Source organism: Ammodytes marinus, assembly GCF_949987685.1.
Source record: "Ammodytes marinus genome assembly, chromosome: 5".
NCBI lineage: Eukaryota > Metazoa > Chordata > Actinopteri > Uranoscopiformes > Ammodytidae > Ammodytes > Ammodytes marinus.
The window spans coordinates 3,061,440-3,083,833 of NC_137234.1; the positions used below are offsets into that span (position 1 = coordinate 3,061,440).

The 22,394-nt window shown below is 36.2% G+C and overlaps 2 protein-coding genes across 2 annotated transcripts in view; one reads left to right on the plus strand and one right to left on the minus strand.

Moving 5' to 3' along the window:
* LOC307250690 (protein NLRC3-like) overlaps positions 1-22,394 on the plus strand; it is a 439,475-nt gene that overhangs the window by 394,845 nt on the left and 22,236 nt on the right. The window lies entirely within an intron of this gene.
* On the minus strand, positions 789-22,348 carry LOC307251148 (uncharacterized protein). The gene is made up of 13 exons (XM_080028469.1): positions 22,236-22,348; positions 19,828-19,863; positions 19,387-19,423; positions 16,540-16,668; positions 15,547-15,636; positions 14,713-14,886; positions 14,102-14,173; positions 7,764-7,822; positions 4,645-4,684; positions 3,921-4,049; positions 2,918-3,007; positions 2,565-2,738; positions 789-913 (listed from the first exon to the last, which is right to left on the minus strand). Exons 2-13 carry the CDS (start codon positions 19,836-19,838, stop codon positions 839-841), a joined length of 1,080 nt encoding a protein of 359 aa, XP_079884595.1. The 5' UTR covers positions 19,839-19,863; positions 22,236-22,348; the 3' UTR covers positions 789-838.

Consider the following 22,394-nt stretch of genomic DNA (forward strand, 5'->3'; position numbering starts at 1 on the left):
GAAAAGTTACTCACCATTTGTTGAGCTTCACGATGTGGCAGCCTTGATTGTTAGAAAGTCAATTTGTAAATATATTTCATTCTATATTTTATATTAAATTTAATTTAAGTTTGAGACTAAAGAGAAATGCTGATGATGTGGGAAAGGCCCTCTAGTGACATCTGGTGGTTTGTCGTGAGAACAACACTCTTAAAACTACAACAGCTTCCCCTGATTTGGAATTAACAAGACTAAATTGCAAGACTTTCTGTCAAATGGGACATAACACCTTGTATATATCTCTATCCATCTGGTTTTTATAGTAAGTTATTTTCAGATGTAGAGAGGAAACCCGTCTATATACGAAGGAGCATTAGGGCCACTGATGTATTACAAAATAAAAAAATAAATAAATGTAGCCTCGGTCAGAGTATAGATATTTGAAATTAATTACTCGATTGTCAAAAAACTAGAAACATTTAATTATCCTCAAATTAATATCAGAATTTCTTCGCAGAGAATATCCAACTCTATTTCAAGTAATAATTATAAAACTATATTGTCAAAAACGTTAAGTTTTTTCTGGCGATAATACTGTCCCCAAGCTAAGTTTTTTTTTTTTTTTTTTTAGTTTTGTTCCACAGAGGCCCTAAATCAAGCCCATACCGCCCTTCAAAAAACTATTTGACTTCTAAAACTTCCAAACATGTTGTGGTAAAAAAAACGGCATTATGACAGCGTTGCCTTATTCCAAAAAATATATATTTAATGGTAGAATTTTTTTTTCAAATTTCAATTCCATGAAAAAAGTCGTATTAACAGCGGAAAGAGTCGCAGAGGAAAAAGAAAAAAAAAGTCTCTATGAGGTCTCGAACATCTTCTTTCTGTCGGCTTTGTCCTCGATGTTCTTACGCCAGTCGCCGGCCTCGGCACCCTGAAGGAAACACAGTTCAACAACATTAGAGGTGTAACGGTACACAGAAGTCACGTTTCGGTACCTACCTCGGTTTTTAAGTCAATTCTGCATGGTACGGTTCTCAGTTAAGAGTAAATTCAAAAAGTTAAAAAAAAAACTGTGTGCCCGGGGCGCTCCGGTGGCGTAGTGGATAGAGCGCGTACCATATTGGCTCCGGCCTTCGTTGCAGTAGTCACGGGTTCAATTCTGACCCGTGGACCTATACTGCATGTCATCCCCCCTCTTTCTCTGTCTCCCCATTTCAACTCTCGAAAATGCCAAAAAAAAGAAAAGAAAAGAAAATACTGCCGCAAACAACCAAGGTCTCCAATAAATAAAATACGCTTCTCTAATATTCCGCACAGCAATCAAAACAAGTCTGAACATTTGGCAAATTTACATCATCTTGATGCTAGTTATGCCATGATTACGTATTGCGGTACAGTGTGGTTCAGTACGGTATGACCTGTGCAGTTCGGAGCAAATACGAATTCATGTATTGTTACATCCCTACTCGTCATGCAGTTTGTTCACATGCCGACCATAAAGTTTGAGTTTGAAGTTGGACTCCATAGGAAATTGCGAATGTTCAGTCAATAATTTTTTTATTTTTTATAATTGCACTTATAGTATTAAACTAGTATCTTGTACATTTTGACTTAAATGGCTTTACATTGTTTTGTACACATTCACCCAATCACACACACATTCATACAGGCACGCAGGGTGCAAGCTAACTATCAGGAGAAATTTAGGGTTCAGTGTCTCTTTGCCCAGGGACACTTGGACATGTGGCGGGGAGACGGGGGAATCGAACCACCGACCCTGTAACCCAGTGGGCGACCGCTTCGCCACAGCCGCAATGTATAATATAACAATCATGGCGTTGTTCACACGTCCCCAAAACGCACTGAAATGAATGAAATATATGAATTTCGGGCGACTGTGGCTCAGTTGGTAGAGCGGGTCGGCTGATGATCAAAGGGTTGGAGTTTCGATCCCCGCCCTGCCACCTAAGTCATGGTTGTTGTGTCCTTGGGCAAGACACTTCACCCATCTTGCCTTGTGTGAATGTTGATAGTTGGCCTGCTAACGGTGTATGAATGTGTGTGTGAATGGTAACGTGGGAAAGGAAAACCGTGCTGTGTCTGAAATCGCGCACTTATGTAAGTGCACTTACATTGAGTGCACTTTATTATCCCTACAGTACACTTACTTATAGACGCAGTGCTCTCATTTCTACAGTGTATTGTCCAAACTCCCGTTGCGCACCTACCGGAAATGACTTTGCATTTTGACGGTTCTTCTTCGGTGGTATTTTTTTCTGCTTGCCGATAGCCAAAACAGGCACGTTAAGATACGTAAGATGGCGGCCGTTGAGTGTGGAAAGTGTCCATCGCTCCACACTCAAGTTTTAGACCGTTTTGAGTGCACGACCGAGGAACTTACAGTGCACTGCATTTTGGCACACTCTCCGGTTTTGCGGAAAGTGCACTCAAAAAAGTAAGTGTAAGTACAGAAGTGCGCGATTTCAGACACAGCACAGGTCTCCCTTGCAAAAGAGTCTTCGGTCTCAATGGGATTTACCTGTATAAATAAAGGTTAAAAAAAATAAAATCAAAAATCTCACCTCTTCCTTGACCTCCTTCTTGACCTGTTTGAGGTTGGCCCTGAGGTCCATGGTGACTTTGTGTTTTCCTCCGAGCAGAGCTTGCAACATGGCGTCGGCCGACATACGCACTTTCTTCAGGGCGGGTTTCTTCACTCCGGCCAACTCAACAACCTTCAACTTCAAGTCATCGATCTAGAAATACAAAGATATTTAGACGTTAAGGGTGGGTGGATGGATGGATGGAAGGATAGACGGACGAACGGACGATGGGTAGATAGATAGATAGATAGATAGATAGATAGATAGATAGATAGATAGACAGACAGACAGACAGACAGACAGACAGACAGACAGACGTAATACATATCCACCTCTTTGTCTGTCTTTGTCACTTTGGCCTCAGCGTCGTATCTGTCCTCGTCGATCTTGTCCATGGCTTGGTTCAGCTTCTTGCAGATATCCTGTTGAGATGAAAAATCTTTTTACAGCATCTCTTCATTTGATTTGGTCAGAAATCAAGGTACAGTAATAGACCATTTATGTTTCCAAAGACACTATTGACACAAACGTACCGTACACCCTATTATAGGGCTAATTGTTTGACCCGAGGGTGACTATATGGACCATTTTGAGGAGCTAATAAGGGACAAATAGGGGTACAAGTTGCATTTATTTACTGTTTGAGTTTTTGGCCAAATACATGAAGATAGTTAAAGGTGCTCTGAGGAACTTTCAGTTTGTGTTAATTCTAGCACCCCCTTTGGACAAAAGCGGTAGTGTTTTTTTTACCACACCAGCTGTTGTTCCTGGGTGAGCGTACCCATGACAAAAGCATTACGAAAAACTATATAAAAAAATAGCATTCTTTGCACTGATGCTCGTCAATGGTGGGCCTACACATCTACTCCAGAGAGCAGCCGTTTTACCCCTAAAAGGTGCAATAATAAACCATGTTTTATGAGAGTGTAGGGGCTCAAAGTGAACTTTCTATCCCTGCGTTCCAATCCCCATACTTCCCTATTATTGAGTATGCCAGAAAAAGATTTAGGATGTCCCAATACTATGCATGTCAATTGTACTATGCTGAAAATACCTAGATGCTCCACTAACTTCAATAGCATTTTGGAGTATTCGTCTTTATTCTAGACATTTCTCGACATAATGAAAAATAAATCTTAATTATCTGATTTTTTTTTCTCTCCTGCGGCCCTAAAACTCTTCTGTACTTTAGTATGTAGTCTAGGAAAAAGAAAAAGTAGAAAAGTATGTGATTTGGAACGCACGTGTGTTTTTTCAAAGGGTGTGTGTGTGTGTGTGTGTGTGTGTGTGTGCGTGTGTGTGTGTTGTATTTTTAAAGGGTGTAGTTGTTTTTACCACCAGTGCGGCCATGTCTCCGCTCAGGTCGGGTGGGGAGCAGTGCTCGGCCATGTACGCTTCTTTAGCGGCGATGGCATCAGCAGCTTCCGTCTCAATCAATTTAGCCGCGATTTGGAGCATCAAACTCTGTAGGCAAAAACACACAGACACTGGTATTTATTTTATTTTATTTTATTTTATTTTATTTTATTTTATTTTTATTTTATTTTATTTTATTTTATTTTATTTTATTTTATTTTATTTTATTTTATTTTATTTTATTTTATTTTATTTTATTTTATTTTATTTTATTTTATTTTATTTTATTTTATTTTATTTTATTTTATTTTATTTTATTTTATTTTATTTTATTTTATTTTATTTTATTTTATTTTATTTTAACATATCACAATTATACAGAACACAACAAAAAAAACACTATAAGAAACATTTTCAAATTAGTTTACAAATAATTTTTTTTTTTAAATGTAATTAAGCATAAGGAGGCAGGCAACATATACTGTAAGTTCATCTAACTAAAGGAAGAAAATACATAATACACTTAATCAATGTCAGTACTAACGAAGTGAAATGTTGCTAAAATAGAACTAGCACTCTTACGTCCATTTTCGGCTATTTCATACTTTGACATACAAAAGAAATAGCGAATAATATATAATAATAATAAAGAAATACTATAAACTGTTCCTGAAAATAACTAGTTATTTATTTCTGTATTTACCTTGAGATGGCCCCTGCGGCTCGACGTCATCTTTTTTACCCTTTAAAAAAAAAATTTAAAAAGTTATTTTGAACACGACATCCATGGATTCTCACAGACTTTATCCAAAACAAGTCAATCTTAAAGGCGCAGTGTGTAATATCTGAGTGGTGAAAGTTCTAGAATGCAACGCTCCCTATAGGTAACCAATCCCGTTTCAATAATAACAGAAATCTACGGTGGCCTTCAAGGACAAAAAGCTATAGTTACTAAAGATGGCATCTTCCACCACTGCCTCAAGTCTTTCCACAATATCAAGTGATGAGGTGAAGATGTATTTAGTTATTTATTCTATAGTACTTCTTCTTCTTGGTCTTCCAACAGGTGCATTTCCCCAGGACGCCCACTATATATAAAAACGTGCAAGGCCGTTAAGTCTGTCCATTCTGTGCTACTGTAGAAACATGGCGATGCAACATGGCGGCCTCAGCGCCCCGCTCCTATGTAGGTATAAAAGGCTCATTCTAAGAAAAGCGATTATACACCTTTAATACAATAACTTTGTGTTCGAGGTTCAGTATAAATCTAGTTTGTAAAAGTTTCTGTAAACAAGGATTCTCGAGTGTTTTATGTAAGTAATAAAACATTTTAAACGTGTACTTACTCAGACATCTTGGCTTCTTTTTAGTTTCAGACCCTGTTCAAAATCAGAAAAAAATCCATCAGACAGTTAGGGCAAAAATACTAAAGAAACATATATTGAGGGGCGCTCGTTGTGTAGTGGTTAGAGCTAGAGTAGAGCTATATATATACAGTATATATATCAATGCAGTCGGTCAGTGTTGGTCAAATGGTGGTCTGAGGGCCCTTCTCTGGACGTTTTTTGTTAATTTCATTGTCTTAAAGGTTCAGTAAGCGATGTGGTCCTTTTAGCTAACTTCCTGTCAGTGACTAGCAGTTAGCAGTCCCCTCCCTCGTCCCTACGTCACTACCACATGAGCACACAGCCGTCTTCATCAGATAGTGCCGCGATGAAGAGCAGCGAATCATCGTTCACAGGCACAGAGACCCCGCCTCTTTATAGCGCTCTGTCTCCTGATTGGATAAAAAACTAGCGGGATAATCAAAATTTTAACTGGCAATTACTGCAAAGCTGAATGACTGGGAGACCTGTGTTATGAACTGCACATACCGTCCAAGTGGTATATAGAGTGATTTAACACGTATGTTAACACGAAATAGCACTTACTTCTCCTTTAAAAATAGAAAAAAACACCTGATAGTCTCGGAACCTGCTAATACAGGGTTCAGTGCTAAACGTGGAGCCGGGGGGTTAAAAGGTTAACCATGACTGACATTTATGACCTTTTCTTGATCAGCGTAAACAGAATGATCTTATATATAAGCTTTTCAAACCAGGCAAGTGTAAGGCCATTTCTATAGCACAATTCAGACACAAGGCCATTCAAAGTGCTTTACAGGGGCATGAAATACAGCGAGATTAGACATTAGAAATTGCATTTAAGAGATAATAAAAACAAAGAACAAATACAGGCAGACAAATGTCTAGAAATGTTTTATTTCTCGAGCACTGGTCGCGGTTTAGAGACGGGTTTTCTTCAACCTCGCATCAACTAGAATTATTTTATTCCTCATTGCATTTAAAAGTCATTAAAACAAGCAAATTAAACATGATTAAAAATACATTTAAAAAAACAGATTCCACTTATATTTTGACTTATTTTTTAGGTATGTGTAATATATATTTAATCAAGTAGAATTTATAATGCGTTTTATTATTATTATTATTATTATTATTATTATTATTATTATTATTATTATTATTATTATTATTATTATTATTATTATATTTTTATTTTTTATTTTATTTCTTTTTTAAGAATTGCACCTACTTTAGTTTACATGCACAACATCTTCTTTTCAGTTTTTTTTCCAACTATTCACTGATCACTTATCTCCCAACACAGATGGTCACATCATCTGATTTTTCACATTTATTCAAACTTTTCAGAGAAAAATGTAATGCAAAATATAATTGTTTTTAATGTTAAATAGGTAAAGCACACACACTCTCTCTCTCCGTGTGTATCTCTCGCGCACACACACACACACACACACACACACACACACACACACACACACACACACACACACACACACACACACACACACACACACACATACACACACACACACAACCCCATACACACACACACACACACAAACCCACACACACACACACACACACGAAGCATTTTACCTTATTCACTTGCAGTGTTTTGCCTTAATGTGGACAACAATCTATACATTAAAAGGTTAAGTTTAAAGTTGTAAGATTTCCGATTAAAAAAAAAGTAATTTTGTTATGTAATTTTTCACTGGCATTTTCTGTGCAATATCCATTCCACTCAAATTGAATTGAATTTCACTAGACTAGACTCTATGCCCCCTACATTCACACCAGAAACACACAGGCCCTCAGGAAGTGACATGAAATCTGAAATGTTTTACAAGCGACCTTTGTATAACTATTGGGTTAATTATTTAGACATGGCAGAGCAGCCAATTAAGAGACTATCAAGTACTGTTACTTGGTTACGTAGTACGGCTTACAGATTATGAGCATCAGGCTTCTAAAATCAACATAGAAAATTATCGGTGTGTGTGTGTGTGTGTGTGTGTGTGTGTGTGTGTGTGTGTGTGTGTGTGCGTGTGTGTGTGTGTGTGTGTGTGTGTGTGTGTGTGTGTGTGTGTTTGTGTGTGTGAATGGGTGAATGTGGCAAGAATTGTGTAAAGCACTTAGGGGCTGAGAAAATCGGCTAAAAAGCGCTATATAAGTCAAGTCCATTTACCATTTTAAAAGTTTTTCTTACCTACAAAATGACAAGGAAAAATGACCTTGGTATAAGCAGTGGCCTAATTATTCAGGCAAGGCAGAGCAGTCAATTAAGAGACCAGCATGTTACATGGTTACGTAGTACGTCTTACAGATTTGGAGATTGTGTGTGTGTGTGTGTGTGTGTGTGTGTGTGTGTGTAAAGCGCTTTGGGGCTGAGAAAATCGGCTAAAAAGCGCTATATAAGTCAAGTCCATTTACCATTTTCAAAAGTGTTTCTTACCTACAAAATGACGAGGATGATAGCGCTGGTGGCAAGGACAGAGTGACGGGGTCCGGGGGCTGAAACAGAGAGGTGTGTTTGGGGGTTTATATATATGTGCTTGTACGGGCCGGTTTTTGGGAGGTTCCGCTTTTATGGAAGTGACAGTTTAATGGCGTCAATACCCTCTTGAAATACCTTCGTCTTTGACCCCTTCGGATCGTTAAAACTATCTCTCTCTTTGGGTAGTGTGTTCGTCAGCAGTCTTGAGGGGGACGCAGGAGATCTTCAAGAGATCCCAAGGCCCCTGGGTGATATAGCCCCTGTAAACCTGGTCTAAAATTCAATTTTAACCAGTAATTTTTATTTTTATTTAAATGTTCTATTTCTATTCATTCATTCGCTTTTAAATGTTTTATTTCTATTCATTCGCTTTTCTAATGTGTTTTATGTATTCTAATCTTGCCCCTGTTCAGCACTTTGAATGGCCTTGTGTCTGAATTGTGCTATAGAAATAAACTTGCCTTGCCTAAAATGTTAAAAAATAATATTAATAATCAGTATGGTCTATCAAAGTTGGGTGTCTCAATCAGCTTTTACAAAAATGTGATTGAAAATTAATATTCAAAAATATTATAAAATTTAGTTTAAAAAAAAAATGTTACTGTCTAGAGACCATTTGTCAGGACTGTGTGGGCGTGGCTGTATCAAACGGTCCCCATAGCAACAGTCATTGTTTTTATAGAAAGTCTGGCCAGAGCACTGCCGTGATTGGTTCAAAATACTTATTGTGTCATAAGAACCAGAGCATAGCCCATAGCCTAAAAACTAATTTCTGTAAAGTTTATCAAACTTAAATGACAATATGTTTCATTTGGATTGATACATATGCCTATAACTCTTTTCAGATGCTTTACTATCACGCAACTAACTCCACACATTACATAGTTAGATGGATAGATAGACAGACAGACAGACAGACAGACAGACAGACAGACAGACAGACAGACAGACAGACAGACAGACAGACAGACAGACAGACAGACAGACAGATGCTTTACTATCATACAACCAACTCCCCATATTACATATGTAGATGGATTTTGTGGATTTGGGTTAACAGTTACGGGGGCTTTAAGACGAAAAGCTACTAGCACTAACCCAACAGAAACCAGACATTTTGAGATATGAACAGTTGATTAGGGGGCACTGGTCTTTGGAGGGACCATAGAAAATATATATTTCAGTGATCAAGAGATGATAACGAGATGCAAATTGTACTTCCTTGACGAAAACTGACATTTAGAGCCATTTTCACCAGCAAATAGACAGAAAACAGTGCGCTGAGAGACAATGGACAATTTAGGTAGGAAATGTCCCTTCCTGCTTTCCGTAGACTTCAGACCAGTTGACTGTGGACCAAAATTCGTATTTCAAGTCGGTAAAATTATGATTTTTGGTTTAGTGGTTAAAGGGTCACTATGCAGTTTCGGAGACGGGGGATTTGTTTACATTCACAGAGCCTGAAGTTAGTTAGTTTGCTAAACATATTTTCTCTACATGTAATTCTTAGTATTGAATTATTCTATCATCATAAATCAAATTATTTTGAGGAACCTGGAACTAAACGTTAGACTAAGAATATGTTTGTAAACCAAACTGTGGGCCCTGCTGCTGTAAACAACAACAGTGAAACAGGAAGCTTTCTGTAAAATGGGCAAGACCAGCTCCAATATCATGAAACTATATCAAACAATACAATAATAACAACTTCACATTGGGCCACTTTCAACAATAAAATAAATGTGTAATAAATTATATAATGTTTTACCTTATCTGCGGCCATTTGCAAATCAGAGCTGAACAAATCTGGAAAATGAAAAAAAAGAATAAATATAAAATTTCAATAACCAATAACTTTTCCGTTCCTTATAAATATGACTGCAGGTAACAACTACTTAAAAGAAATATGTTAAAAAGGTGCTACGAGGAACTTTTCAATATTTCTGAAACAGTCTCATTTTTGCTCTGATGATCATAAATTATATGTAACAGCAAACGAGACCATCAGTGCAAAGAATGTTATTTTTATATAGTTTTTCTTAATGCCTTTGTCATGGGTATACGCTCACCCAGGAACAACAGCTGGCGTAGTAAAAAACACTACCGCTTTTGTCCAAAGAGGGTGCAAGAATTAACACAAACTGAAAGTTCCTCGGAGCACCTTTAAACGTACATAAAACACATATTATAATAACTTAATCAAAACGACTTATCTCACCTTCAGCTTGAACGTTCTCTAGAAGAAAGTGATTTTTTATCAGTGCAGGAACAACATACAAAAATCTACCAGTAACATTGTAAAATGGCGTAAAATGTTATTTTTTCAAAAGGGATAATATAAAAATGTTTGAACTCAGTCAACACATATTTGTAAACAGTGATCAATTAAGAAAATATAGAATTATCATTCAAACTATTAAAACATAAAAAATAAATCTAGACTTAAAAGTACCAACAGTTAAAGTATGCAGGACGGAATATTTCAGATCATATATTTTAATTTGATAATCAGTGATGCAATGCTTCAGCTGGTAAAGTACAATATAAACTGCTGAGTGGCTTAATCCATTGTATACATCAAAATGTATTAGTCGGTTTATATTTTGTATTACATATGTTTTTAAATACAATATTGCATCCAGAATGAATGGAAAAATACCATTTACATAAAAACAGTTCAGTATTTTGTGTAAGAGCACAGAATTGTAATTGATTTTGTTTTTCTCTGATTATGTGTGTGCACTTGTGATTGTAACTTGTCCCACCAAGATGTTATTTTAAATTTAAAAATAAATTGTTTGGAACTGAAATCAGCATGTGAGTGACAGGAGGTCCTCTGCTGACCCTTAGTGGTCGATTTAGGAAACATCACTTTGCCTTCTTCCCTTCTTCAGCTTAGGAGATGCTCAGAGTACATGCACACATTCACTAAACGATTTAAAACAGACTATAATGTAGCTGTAAGAAGATTTTAAATGTTTGATTATTAGAGTTTTAAACAATAATTATAATTTTGTTATACGAAAACGCTGATTTCTATACCCATAATGAATGAAAATATAGCAAAATATGTTGGAATAATGAGGAAAGTTTAAGGAAAATGTATAATTGTGGATGAATACTACTGTGTATTGTATAACACTTATATCTGCTAACAGGTACATTATAGAGTGTTGTAAAGCATTTGTTAAATGTATTTTTAAGCTTAGATAAGCTTAGAGTTATCCTGAAGACGCACCTTGTTTTTCCCTTATTTGTATTCAGTAAAACCATAGAATTGATTAATTAAAAATACAAAATAAAAGTTATTTGAAGAAGCACAGCCCTCTATGTTTTATATACAAATACAAATGAAGAAATGTCCTTTGTTGTATGAACCAAAACCTGGACACTGTTGACTATTAATGAGATGAATTTCGAATTAAACCTGTAAAATGCCCTGTACTCGTTTGTGTTTAAGTGTATAATACTAAATAGATGTACATAATACACAGTGTGTTTAAATGAATGTGTAAGTTGTTTAAAATAATGTGTAAAAAAAACATGGCCGCTCAACATTCACCGTTCACAGCTTCCCCTGATCACTTGAGTACACTGAAAAAAATAAACATTGGATGAACTTAAAAAAAATGTAAGTAATCTGTCACACCTTGTATTTTAGCTTTGATTCAATGTAAAAAAAAATATTTCAGGTAAGAATGGGCAGAATTAATTTTAAAGGGGCACTGTGTAACATTTTAAGTAATTTATTAGTTAAAATCCATATCCTCATTCATAAATATGTCCTCATTGGTGTAAAATCACCTCTGCCAATCATCTGAATTATCCTCCTGAGCGGAGAATTACAAATAGTAATATTACATGTTGTACATTGAGCAGGCAAGTCTTATGGCGGCATCCATGTTTTTGGAATGTCATCAGGTGCATTGTTTAGAATTTAGAATTGTTCTGTAGCTTCTGTTATTATTCAAAAGGGGCGGGGTTACCCAGGGAGCGTTGCATTCTAGAACTTTCTTGATGGTGTCATATTACACAGTGCCCCTTTAATTAATTTAAATTTTAAAAAGCTAAAATATTCGGTGTGACGGATTACCTTCATTTTTTTTAAGTTCATTCAATGTTTATTTTTTTCAGTATAAAGATAAAATGAAAAAATGGAAAAAGTTGGAAAACTCAAATTATCAAGGCAACTGTCTTAAAGATGCTCCGAGGAACTTTCAATTTGTGTTCATTCTAGCGCCCCCTTTGGACAAAAGCGGCAGTGTTTTTGCTACGCCAGCTGTTGTTCCTGGGTGAGCGTATACCCATGACAAAGGCATCAAGAAAAACTATATAGAAATAGCATTCTTTGCACTGATGGTCTCGTTTGGTGCAAGATGTTACAGAAATATTAAAAAGTTCCTCGTAGCACCTTTTAGTTTGAAGGAAAACTGACTAAATTTGAAGCCAACTTATAATATTTTATTGAGATAACTTATCATTCATATGTAAAGTAACTTTAAGTTGTGAGTTCTACATAGTAAGACTTCCAAAAAGTAAAAGTTGTCAACTTAATATTTTTCAGAATTAGTCGGCACAACCAAAGTTATTGTTTGAAATTCTCAGTGTGTAGAACTCAAAATATGAAGTCTTTATACATACTCTATGAAAGATACATTTGTATTGCATAAGAATGATAAGTTATATCAACTGAAGATAATTAGTTGACTCAAATCTAGACAGTTTTCCTTCAAACTTCAAAACAAAAGAGTTTAAGTTTTAGTCTCAAAACTGAAAAATCAAGTGAAATTTTCTTGCCTTCAGTTTTCCCAAACTTTTTCATTTTTACAGTTTGTCAAAAACATGGATATTGTGTCTTTCACTGACGCACACACACTGCACCACGAAGAGCACAACACAACTCCATTAAAGCTTTTGGAAACAGGAATGAATGGGCTGCTGTGTCTGGTTAGTGACACTTGATTAACTTTGTAATTATTCAAATTTCAATTAAAAGGCTTGTTTTACAGAAAATGTAACCGTTTTTCTTGGCGGTCCCCTGAACTCACCAGCCCATTAATTCTGTTCCAAGGTTTTGCTTTAATGTTTGACAAAAAAAATCAAGAAAAAAAAGACAGCTGATGATATCTTGTGAACTACTTTTTTTGTGGATAGAGTTAAAGGTGGAGTCAGTGATTCTGGAGAACGCTTGTGGACAAAATCACTTTTCGTCCAAAAATCAGTGAATATCTCGCCATGATCCCACTACCTGTCGGTACTATAGGTGCGCTGAAAAAAAAATCCAGAGTTAATACACAGCCTAGGCTCTGTAAACTGGCACGTAGACAAAGGGTAAGTAAGCAAAAGGAGGCTTGTCCACTACCATACCAGTTTACAGAGCCTAGGCTGTGCATGCACTAACGCTGTATCTAACATATCAGCGCACACACAGTACAGACATGTAGCGGATCGTGAGGTGATATGAGATATTCACTGATTTTGACAAACAAGCGTTCTCCAGAAATGGCTGACTCCATCAAGTTGTGTCATGCGCTCCATCTGCGGTGTGGCGTGTCCCTGAGTCAAAGACAAAATACCCAATGAAGCAGGTGTAGGAAACAAACACTCCTTTATTACAAAAACACTAAGAGCAGGAAGATGTCAAGAGTGAACATTGGCACGGAGAAAAAAACAAGAACGCCAAACTGCAGAAAAAAAATCAAATTTTGGATGGTAGGATGGCCTAGAGGAAAGGTGGCCGACCAGTAACCATGAGGTCTCTGGTTCCTCCTCCCAGTAACCATGAGGTCTCTGGTTCCTCCTCCCAGTAACCATGAGGTCTCTGGTTTCTGCCAGTAACCATGAGGTCTCTGTTTCCTCCTCCCAGTAACCATGAGGTCTCTGGTTCCTCCCAGTAACCGGACAAGAGGGTGTTAGCTGTAAAACTAGTAGTGGCTGCTATTACATCTACGGTGCACACCTTCTATACCATTGTATCCTTGAGCAAAACACTTAACCCCAAACTGCTCCAGGGGCGCTGTACTATGGCTGACCCTGCGCTCTGACCCCCTCTGGAGTGTGGGAACTTGAGAGGGGATATGGGGAAAGACAAATTTCAATGTAACCTTTGACTAATAAAGTAACTTAGCTTGTATTTTTTTTACGCGGTATTTTCTCACTCGCTTTACAAATGTACAATAAAAAGGCTTAAAACTTAAAACTGACAGATTTAATGAAACAAAAGGGATTTCATAAAAAGTGCGAAACAAGCCCGGGAGCGTCTACAGAAGCATTGGAAGGGTCTAAGATATTTATGCAGTCTCGAACATCTTCTTCCTGTCCGCTTTGTCCTCAATGTTCTTACGCCAATCTCCGGCTTGCTCTGAAGGCTGAAAAGACACACACACAAGCAATACACAGTCACCATGGCTCCACATCGATTTAAAGACCTACTTCACCGGTTGGAATATGAAGGTGTATTGAACTCTGGGATCCTATGTAGTATAAATGTGCAAAAAAAAAATTGAAATCGGTTCACCCTAGCCTGAGAAAAGGCTGAAAGAGTGTTTTATGGTCTCACTGTCTAACTCTACATTTTTACTAGTGTGACGTCACACTAGGAAAAATGTAGAGTTAGGATTAACAGGACAGCTGGGCCAAGGGAAGACTGAGGAAAGACTGAGGGAAGAAAAACCTCATTCATTATATTATAATAGTGATTTTATAATGATAGAACGCTGGTTCCATCAAAGCATTACAGGGGCATAAAATACATCAAGATTAGACATTAGAAAGTGTCTAATCTGTACTTGCTACCATCTGAATGGACTTCTCCTTATTTTGAATATAATGTTTTTCCATTTTCAAGCTTTATTAGAAGTGCTTTACAGGGGCATAGAATACATATATCAACTATGAAGCTACTCACCTCCTCTTTGACCTCCTTCTTGACCTGCTTGAGGTTGGATCTGAGGTCCATGTTGACTGTGTGCTTGGATCCGAGCAGAGCTTTCAACATGGCGTCGGCCGACATACGCACTTTCTTCAGGGCGGGTTTCTTCACTCCTGCCAGGTCCACCACCTTGATCTTAAGATCCTCAATCTAGAGAAAGAGAGAGAAAATAATCATGATTAGTTGAAAGACCTACTTCACCGGTGGAAATATGAAGGTGTATTGAACTTGAAAACATAAGATTTCTATGTTTTTTTTTTGTTTTTTTGTTTTTTTTGATAGGTGTCAATTAAAATAATACATGAAAATATTCTAATTATATTTCTTTAAATACATGATAGACTACATTTAAATAAAAAACTCCTTTTGTATTGTTAAAAACCTACTTCACCAGTGGGAATATGAAGGTGTGTTGAACTCTGAGATCCTATGTAGTATTAATGTGTAAACAATTTTAGAAAATCGGTTCATCCTAGCCTGAGAAAAGGCAGAAAGAGTGTTTTATGGTCTCACTGTCTCACCCTACATTTTACGAGTTTGAAATCACACATGGGAAAATGTAGGGTTAGGATTGACAGGACAGCTGGGCCAAGGGAGGACTGAGGGAAGACTGAGGGAAGAAAACCCTCATTCATTATATATTATAATAGCAATGTTATAATGATAGAACGCCGGTCACGTATGGGTGAAGTATTCCTTTAAATGTTGATATTAATATAATAATATAAATATTTAATTTTGCAATCAAACGGGGTTACAACAGGGGGTTGATTTTCTATGTTGTTCACACGTGTTCTGCTCGGTGCTTACCTCTTTGTCACCTTTCTTCACTTTGGACTCCAAGTCGTATCTATCCTCATCTATTTTTTCGACGAGGGCGTTCAGCTTCTTGCAGGTTTCCTAGAGACACAGAAACACGTCACCATTACATTACATTACATTTTATTTAGCTGACTCTTTTATCCAAAGTGAATTCCATTAAGTGCATTCAACCATGAAGGTACAAACTCAGAACAACAGGAATCACGTCAGTACTATAGCTTCAAATAAACTACGAGGTGCCACATGTAAGTGCTAAATGGAGATGTAACAAGCGCAATTATTTAAATTTTTTTAGTCGAAGTTCAGTCTGAAGAGATGTGTTTTAAGGCTGTAACTTTCTTTTTATAAGATAATTTTTGGGGCATTTTTGCTTCATTAGACAGTGTGTAGAGACAGAGATGAAATGTGTCAGAGAGGGGAATGACATGCAGAGAACGACCCGGGCTGGATTCTAACCCGGGTCTGCTGTGAAGAGGACTGAGACTCTATCCCTGCGTTCCGAATCGCTTACTCTTTCTTTTTCCTATTCTACATAATATATCTGACCATAAAAATAATCGCAGTATGCTACAACTGGGATATACTTTTACTTATTTATTTCATCATAACATTGCGCCTTGATCTTGCCTCTTGCTTTTGTATCCGTCGCATCCCCGTTTGTTGTCATATGGAGGCTCTGTCGATGTGACGTCACTTCAGGTTCGCACCGGATTATGGGTCAGAATCGCCCAAATAGGATGCAGTTTTCAACACTAACAATCTTGGCCGCATGAAGTAGGACATCCGGGTACTTCTAACCATCCTAAATCTAGCCACAAGAATCGGGACATCCTAAATCTTTTTTCTACCATACTAAATAGTAGAAAGTATGCGATTCGGAACGCAGGGTCTATGTGTGTGTGTGTGTGTGTGTGTGTGTGTGTGTGTGTGTGTGTGTGTGTGTGTGTGTGTGTGTGCGTGTGTGTGTGTGTGTTCTCTCACCATGAGGGCGGCCTGGTCTCCGCTCAAGCTTGGTGCAGGACAGCTCTCCCCCATGTAAGCTGCTTTGGCGGCTACCAGCTCCTTCTTCTCTTCCTCGATCCAGTTTGCCGCAATCGAGAGCATCACACTCTGCAAAGACATAAAGAGCTTAACATGCTTATCTATCTATCTATCTATCTATCTATCTATCTATCTATCTATCTATCTATCTATCTATCTATCTATCTGTCTATCTGTCTATCTGTCTATCTATCTGTCTGTCTGTCTGTCTGTCTGTCTGTCTGTCTGTCTGTCTGTCTGTCTGTCTGTCTGTCTGTCTGTCTGTCTGTCTATCTATCTTATCTCTAGTTGGGAGTGTTCTATCCCAGCAGTGTCTATGCTTTGGATGTAATGTATTTTAGTTATTTCACTGCACAGCACTTTGGTCCGCCTCGGCTGTTATAAATGTGCTGTATAAATAGACTAGATAGCCAGAGAGTCAAGCTAACATGCTACGCTACGTTAGAAAGATCTTATCCTGACATCGACATCACAAGTACATTACACGAACAAGATGCATTGTTCAAGGGTTTAAGCATGTTTTAGCATCCTACTGTTCTCAACACCTGTCCGTAGGAAGCGTTTAAAAGAATACAATCGTTAATGGTGTGATGGAAATGAATGTTTTTATTTATTTATTTTATTATATTGCCATAAATGTGAATCTTAATACGAGTAATCTAACTGTCAAGATGTTCTGCATGAACTGTTGTGAAGTTAACTTTATATTTATATGGTGCACCTCATCTTTTCACTTAAACTTGTACCTGCACTGTGTCCTTGCTCTACTGTTGTGTTTATGTAAGTAAGTAAGTAGTAAGTAAGCTTTATTTATTTAGCGCCCTTCACAGACCAGGGTCACAAGGCGCTTCACAATACACATTTTATACATACACTCAAACACCGATGGCAGTACTGTGTGTCTCAGGTGTTACTCTCTCTGCTTGTTTTTTTTTCTTCTATTATTTTCATATTATATATGTAAAATCTACATGTTATGTTTCACGTGTTAATCTTAACTATGTTAGATACTAAAAACACTTTATTTTATTTATTTTTTTAAGCATTTATTTAACAAAGTCACCGTGCAATTCCTGTCAAAGTTGTGTGGTTTGCCGAAAATCAAGTCAATCAAAAAAATAGAAAATAAAAAAATAAAACAAAATAATAAAAAAAATACGCCAGCTATGTCGGCGACAGAACAGTTAGTGGCGTTTGGTGCGCATAATCAAGGTCTACTATAGACTACTGACGAAAATCACACAACACATTGCATCTATTTATTAACAATATTTAATAATTTTCTAATTCATCTCATTTTGACGATTTTTTGAAATATTTGTTGGTTTGTAAGCGCTAAGGGAGCATGTTTAAATAAAACCTGTGAACGTTAACTTTTAAATGTATTTTATTTCATGTTTCTATGTGCTACACAGGCTTAGATATTAAGGTTTTGGTAGACTTGACAATTCGTACTATTTTTTCAGAAAACCCTCAGGCATTAAGGACATGCATCCTAGATTGCCATAGTCATCAATGGGTTAAACTTGTATCTGCACTGTGTCCTTGCTCTACTGTTGTGTTTATGTGTGTCTCAGGTGTTGCTCTCTCTGCTTGTGTTTTTTTTTCTTCTATTATTTTCATATTATATATGTAAAATCCACATGTTATGTTTCACGTGTTAATCTTAACTATGTTAGATACTAAAAACACTTTATTTTATTTATTTTTTTAAGCATTTATTTGACAAAGTCACCGTGCAATTCCTGTCAATTCCAACTTTAAAGGGACACTGTGTAACATTTTAAGTAATTCATTAGCTAAAATCAATATCCTCATTCATAAATGTGTCCTCATTGGTGTAAAATCACCTCTGCCAATAATCTGAATTATCCTCCTTGGCGGAGAATTACAAATATTAATATTACATTTTCTACATTGAGCAGGCAAGTCTTATGGAGGAATCCATGTTTTTGGAATGTCATCAGGTGAATTGTTTAAAATTTAGAATTGTTCTTGTCCTTGAAGGCCACTGTAGCTTCTGTTATTATTCAAAAGGGGTGGAGTTACCCAGGGAGCGTTGCATTCTAGAACTTTCTAAAACTTTCTAGAACTTTCTTGATGATGTCATATTACACAGTGTCCCTTTAAAGTTGCTTTGTGGAACTTTCAGTTTGTGAAACTTTATTTTCTGCATCAGTAGATTATTTTCAGCTTGTAAATAATTATAAATCTTTAACCACTTTCAAACCTGTTGTGTGTTTGATAGTTTCCACCAGCATGTGGCGCCAGAGGGTTAGGGGTTAGTTAACATGTTGGCTCAATGTGAAGTTATAAATTTAAAAAGATAACAAATGATTAAAAACAGCGGACTGGACTGGAAATAAAATCACTAAAGTGTTCCCTGGTTGCACTACAGATAAAACACTTAGAATAATCACGTTTATTCGAGTGAAAAATGACCCGAAAATAGTCAATATATTTATCCACCAATCAGGCGCTTGTGTTCTGAGCTTTCAAACTTTGTTTTTGTTTGTTGTTGTGTCTCCTATGTGTAGCGCTTTGAGTGCGAGAAAAGCGCTATATAAAATAAATCAAATATATTATTGTTATTAATATTATTCAACAGCTTGTTTGTTTATTTTTTAAATGTATTTTATTTTTTTTATTTTTTTTCAATTATTAACTTTTTTTTAATTTATGTATTTATGTGATGCAATACAGGACAAATAAATTAATTGAGACAAAAATAAATAAATATAGAGAAAATAGTCAACAGCTTGTTAATAAAATTCATGAGTGACTGACCTTAAGGTGATGCTTGCGGCTCGAGGTCATCTTCTTGCTGTAAAAATCACAAACAAAATAGTTTTTAATAATTACTCCGTGTAATCGATCATAACAAACAAACAGAGAAACCGTTCAATTCATAGTTTGATGTTTTAATTTATCAGTCAGCGATTCTGGGGAATGTGTGTACTGAAAGTGGGCATGTTAACTAGCTACAGTGCCCCCTCCCCCTCTATTTGTTTACATAGCATTTGACTTTGTTTACATACCAGTTTACAGAGCCTAGGCTGTGTAAACACTAGATTTATTTTCAGTGCGCACACACAGTACTACAGACAGGCAGCGGATCATGAGGAGATATTCACCGATTTTGACAAATAAAAAGGGGGATTTTGACAACAAGAATTCTCCAGAATCGCTGACTTCACCTTTAATTTTATTAGCAACAAAGAAACTTACTCGTGAGACATGATGGCGGTTTATTTTCTTCACAACCTGCAAAACAGAAGAAAAATAGCAAATTAAATCAAATCAAATCAAATCAGTTTTATTTGTATATAGCCCAATATCACAAATAGACATTTTGCCTCAGTGGGCTTTACATTCCATACAGTATCCATACTATCTATCTATCTATCTATCTATCTATCTATCTATCCATCTATCTATCTATCTATCTATCTATCTATCTATCTATCTATCTATCTATCTATCTATCTATCTATCTATCTATCTATCTATCTATCTATCTATCTATCTATCTATCTATCTATCTATCTATCTATCTATCTATCTATCTATCTATCTATCTATCTATCTATCTATCTATTTATGACACCCTCTGCCCTTACACCCTTAGCTCGGCTGAGAAACAACTCCCAGTAAAAATAACTTTTATCGGGATAAAAAAAAATATATATAATGAATGAATTGAGATGAAGGGAGAATAAACAACGGCATCAAATATTAAATATCTCTGCGTTCAAATATCAGAGACCATAGAGACCAAACTGTGTATGAAATGTGATATATGAAAACTGTAGATGAGCAGCTGAGTGCTGACTGAGCTAAGTTTGGAGTTTGGGGGTTTGGGGGGGCGGGTATAGGGGGTCAAATGTCCCGACTGGCGTCCCCAAATGATCCTTTACAGGTGTTCAAAACAGAATGTAATCCGGGAGTTAACACCACAATTTATTTTGTGGAGGATTGTTTCTACATTTTTTTATTCTCATTGACTTTGATTTTATTGTATTTATTTTACTTCTCTGTAGCACTTTGAGATTCCTGCAATGTAAAGTGCTATACAAATACAATTTATTATTATTATTATTATTATTATTATTATTATTATTATTATTATTATTATTATTATTATTATTATTATTATTATTATTTTATTATTGTTTTATTATTATTATTTTTATTATTTTATTATTATTATTTTATTATTATTATTTTATTATTATTATTTTTATTATTAATATATATTTTTTTATTATTATTATTATTAAACCCCTTTGGGAGAATGTGCAGCAGTAGCGTTGTTAGCTGCCAATATTTCTCTGACACTCACACTGCAAAAACACGTCTGTCCAGACAACTCACTCCACAGCCCCACACTCAGATTTCAAAGTTATTTGTTTTACTATTAATAATCCAACAGGGGTTTAAGTTCTACATCGCATTAAGTAACAGATTTGAAACGCACCAGAAATGAGCTGAATAACTCCTCACACACACAGGCACATTTTTAGGACTTCATTTAAGACTTCAATTAAAAGAAAATTGCATTGTACAAACTCTGAAAACTGAAAAACTGTCAAATCAGGTTGTGTTTTTTCAAAAATCAAAAATAATACCTCAACTGTCCAGACCAAACTCCAGGAATCTAATTATGAAGAGTCTCAAATCCCTCAAATAGATACAAAATGTAAACAACAAATCACCATTACATTAAAATGCTTTTTAAGTGTTTTTTTTTGCAGACCAAACACAGAAAAAAGTACCGTTTAAGTGCTATCATAACATTGCTAAACGTTCCAAACCAACTAGCTTAAAAAATCAAATCAAATCTTCACTGTAACATGTATTTGTCCTAACAAGTTCTTTTCCAAGCAAAATCTTTGAGATAATATCATCTAATACCACAAAAATAACCAACTTATTTTGTTATTTTAATGACAATAATCAAATCTCTCTACACCCTTTTAGTTTAAGGCATTTACTCAAAGTATCTAAAACATTTCATGGGAACATGGGATACAGCAGAAACATCCTAATCGGGGGGCAGATTTTGTTCTCATTTTGTAAAAACAATTTAAAAAAAATATGACACCAATTGTCTAGCAAACTCTCTTGAAATAATCAAATTCCTCATCCCTCAAATCCAAAAGATCTCAAGTGTCCAAAGACCAGAGCTCAGAAAAATCAACCTTCTCAACTCTACAAATGATAACAAAAGTTTCAATAGCAAATCAGAAAGCTTCAGTTTAAGAGATTCCGTCAACATTTCAGACTTTTCAAAACAGTCAAATACTTCAAAAATCAATAAATAATCAAAATCAGAAGCATAATAATCATCATGTCAGATCCACAACACATTCAAATCTCTCATCAAACACAATCTCCAGCCAGTTATCAGCCCTCAAATTCACCCTGGATCACATTTCCACTAGCGTATTACCAAACCCAAGAGGTCAGGACCACTCATCACTTTCCCACATTACCAACAGGTCCCCCCCCCCCCAAAAAAAAATGCCTTTTTAGCGGACTTTCGTAGCGGCTTTCTTATATCCAATTGACAAGCAGTATATTCAAGGCAAAAAGGATGATGCTGAAGCGAAAAATAAACGTCAAATTGGTCTCACCTAAGACGAAGAGACAAAGCGGAAAAAGCCGTGGAAGAAATGGGCAGCACTTGAGTGGTGGTACTGTGGAAGAATTAATCCGTTGAGGGTGTATATATACGAGGGCAGGGTTATGGATATGGAGCTACTGTTTATGGAAATGCAGGATCCTTAGACCAA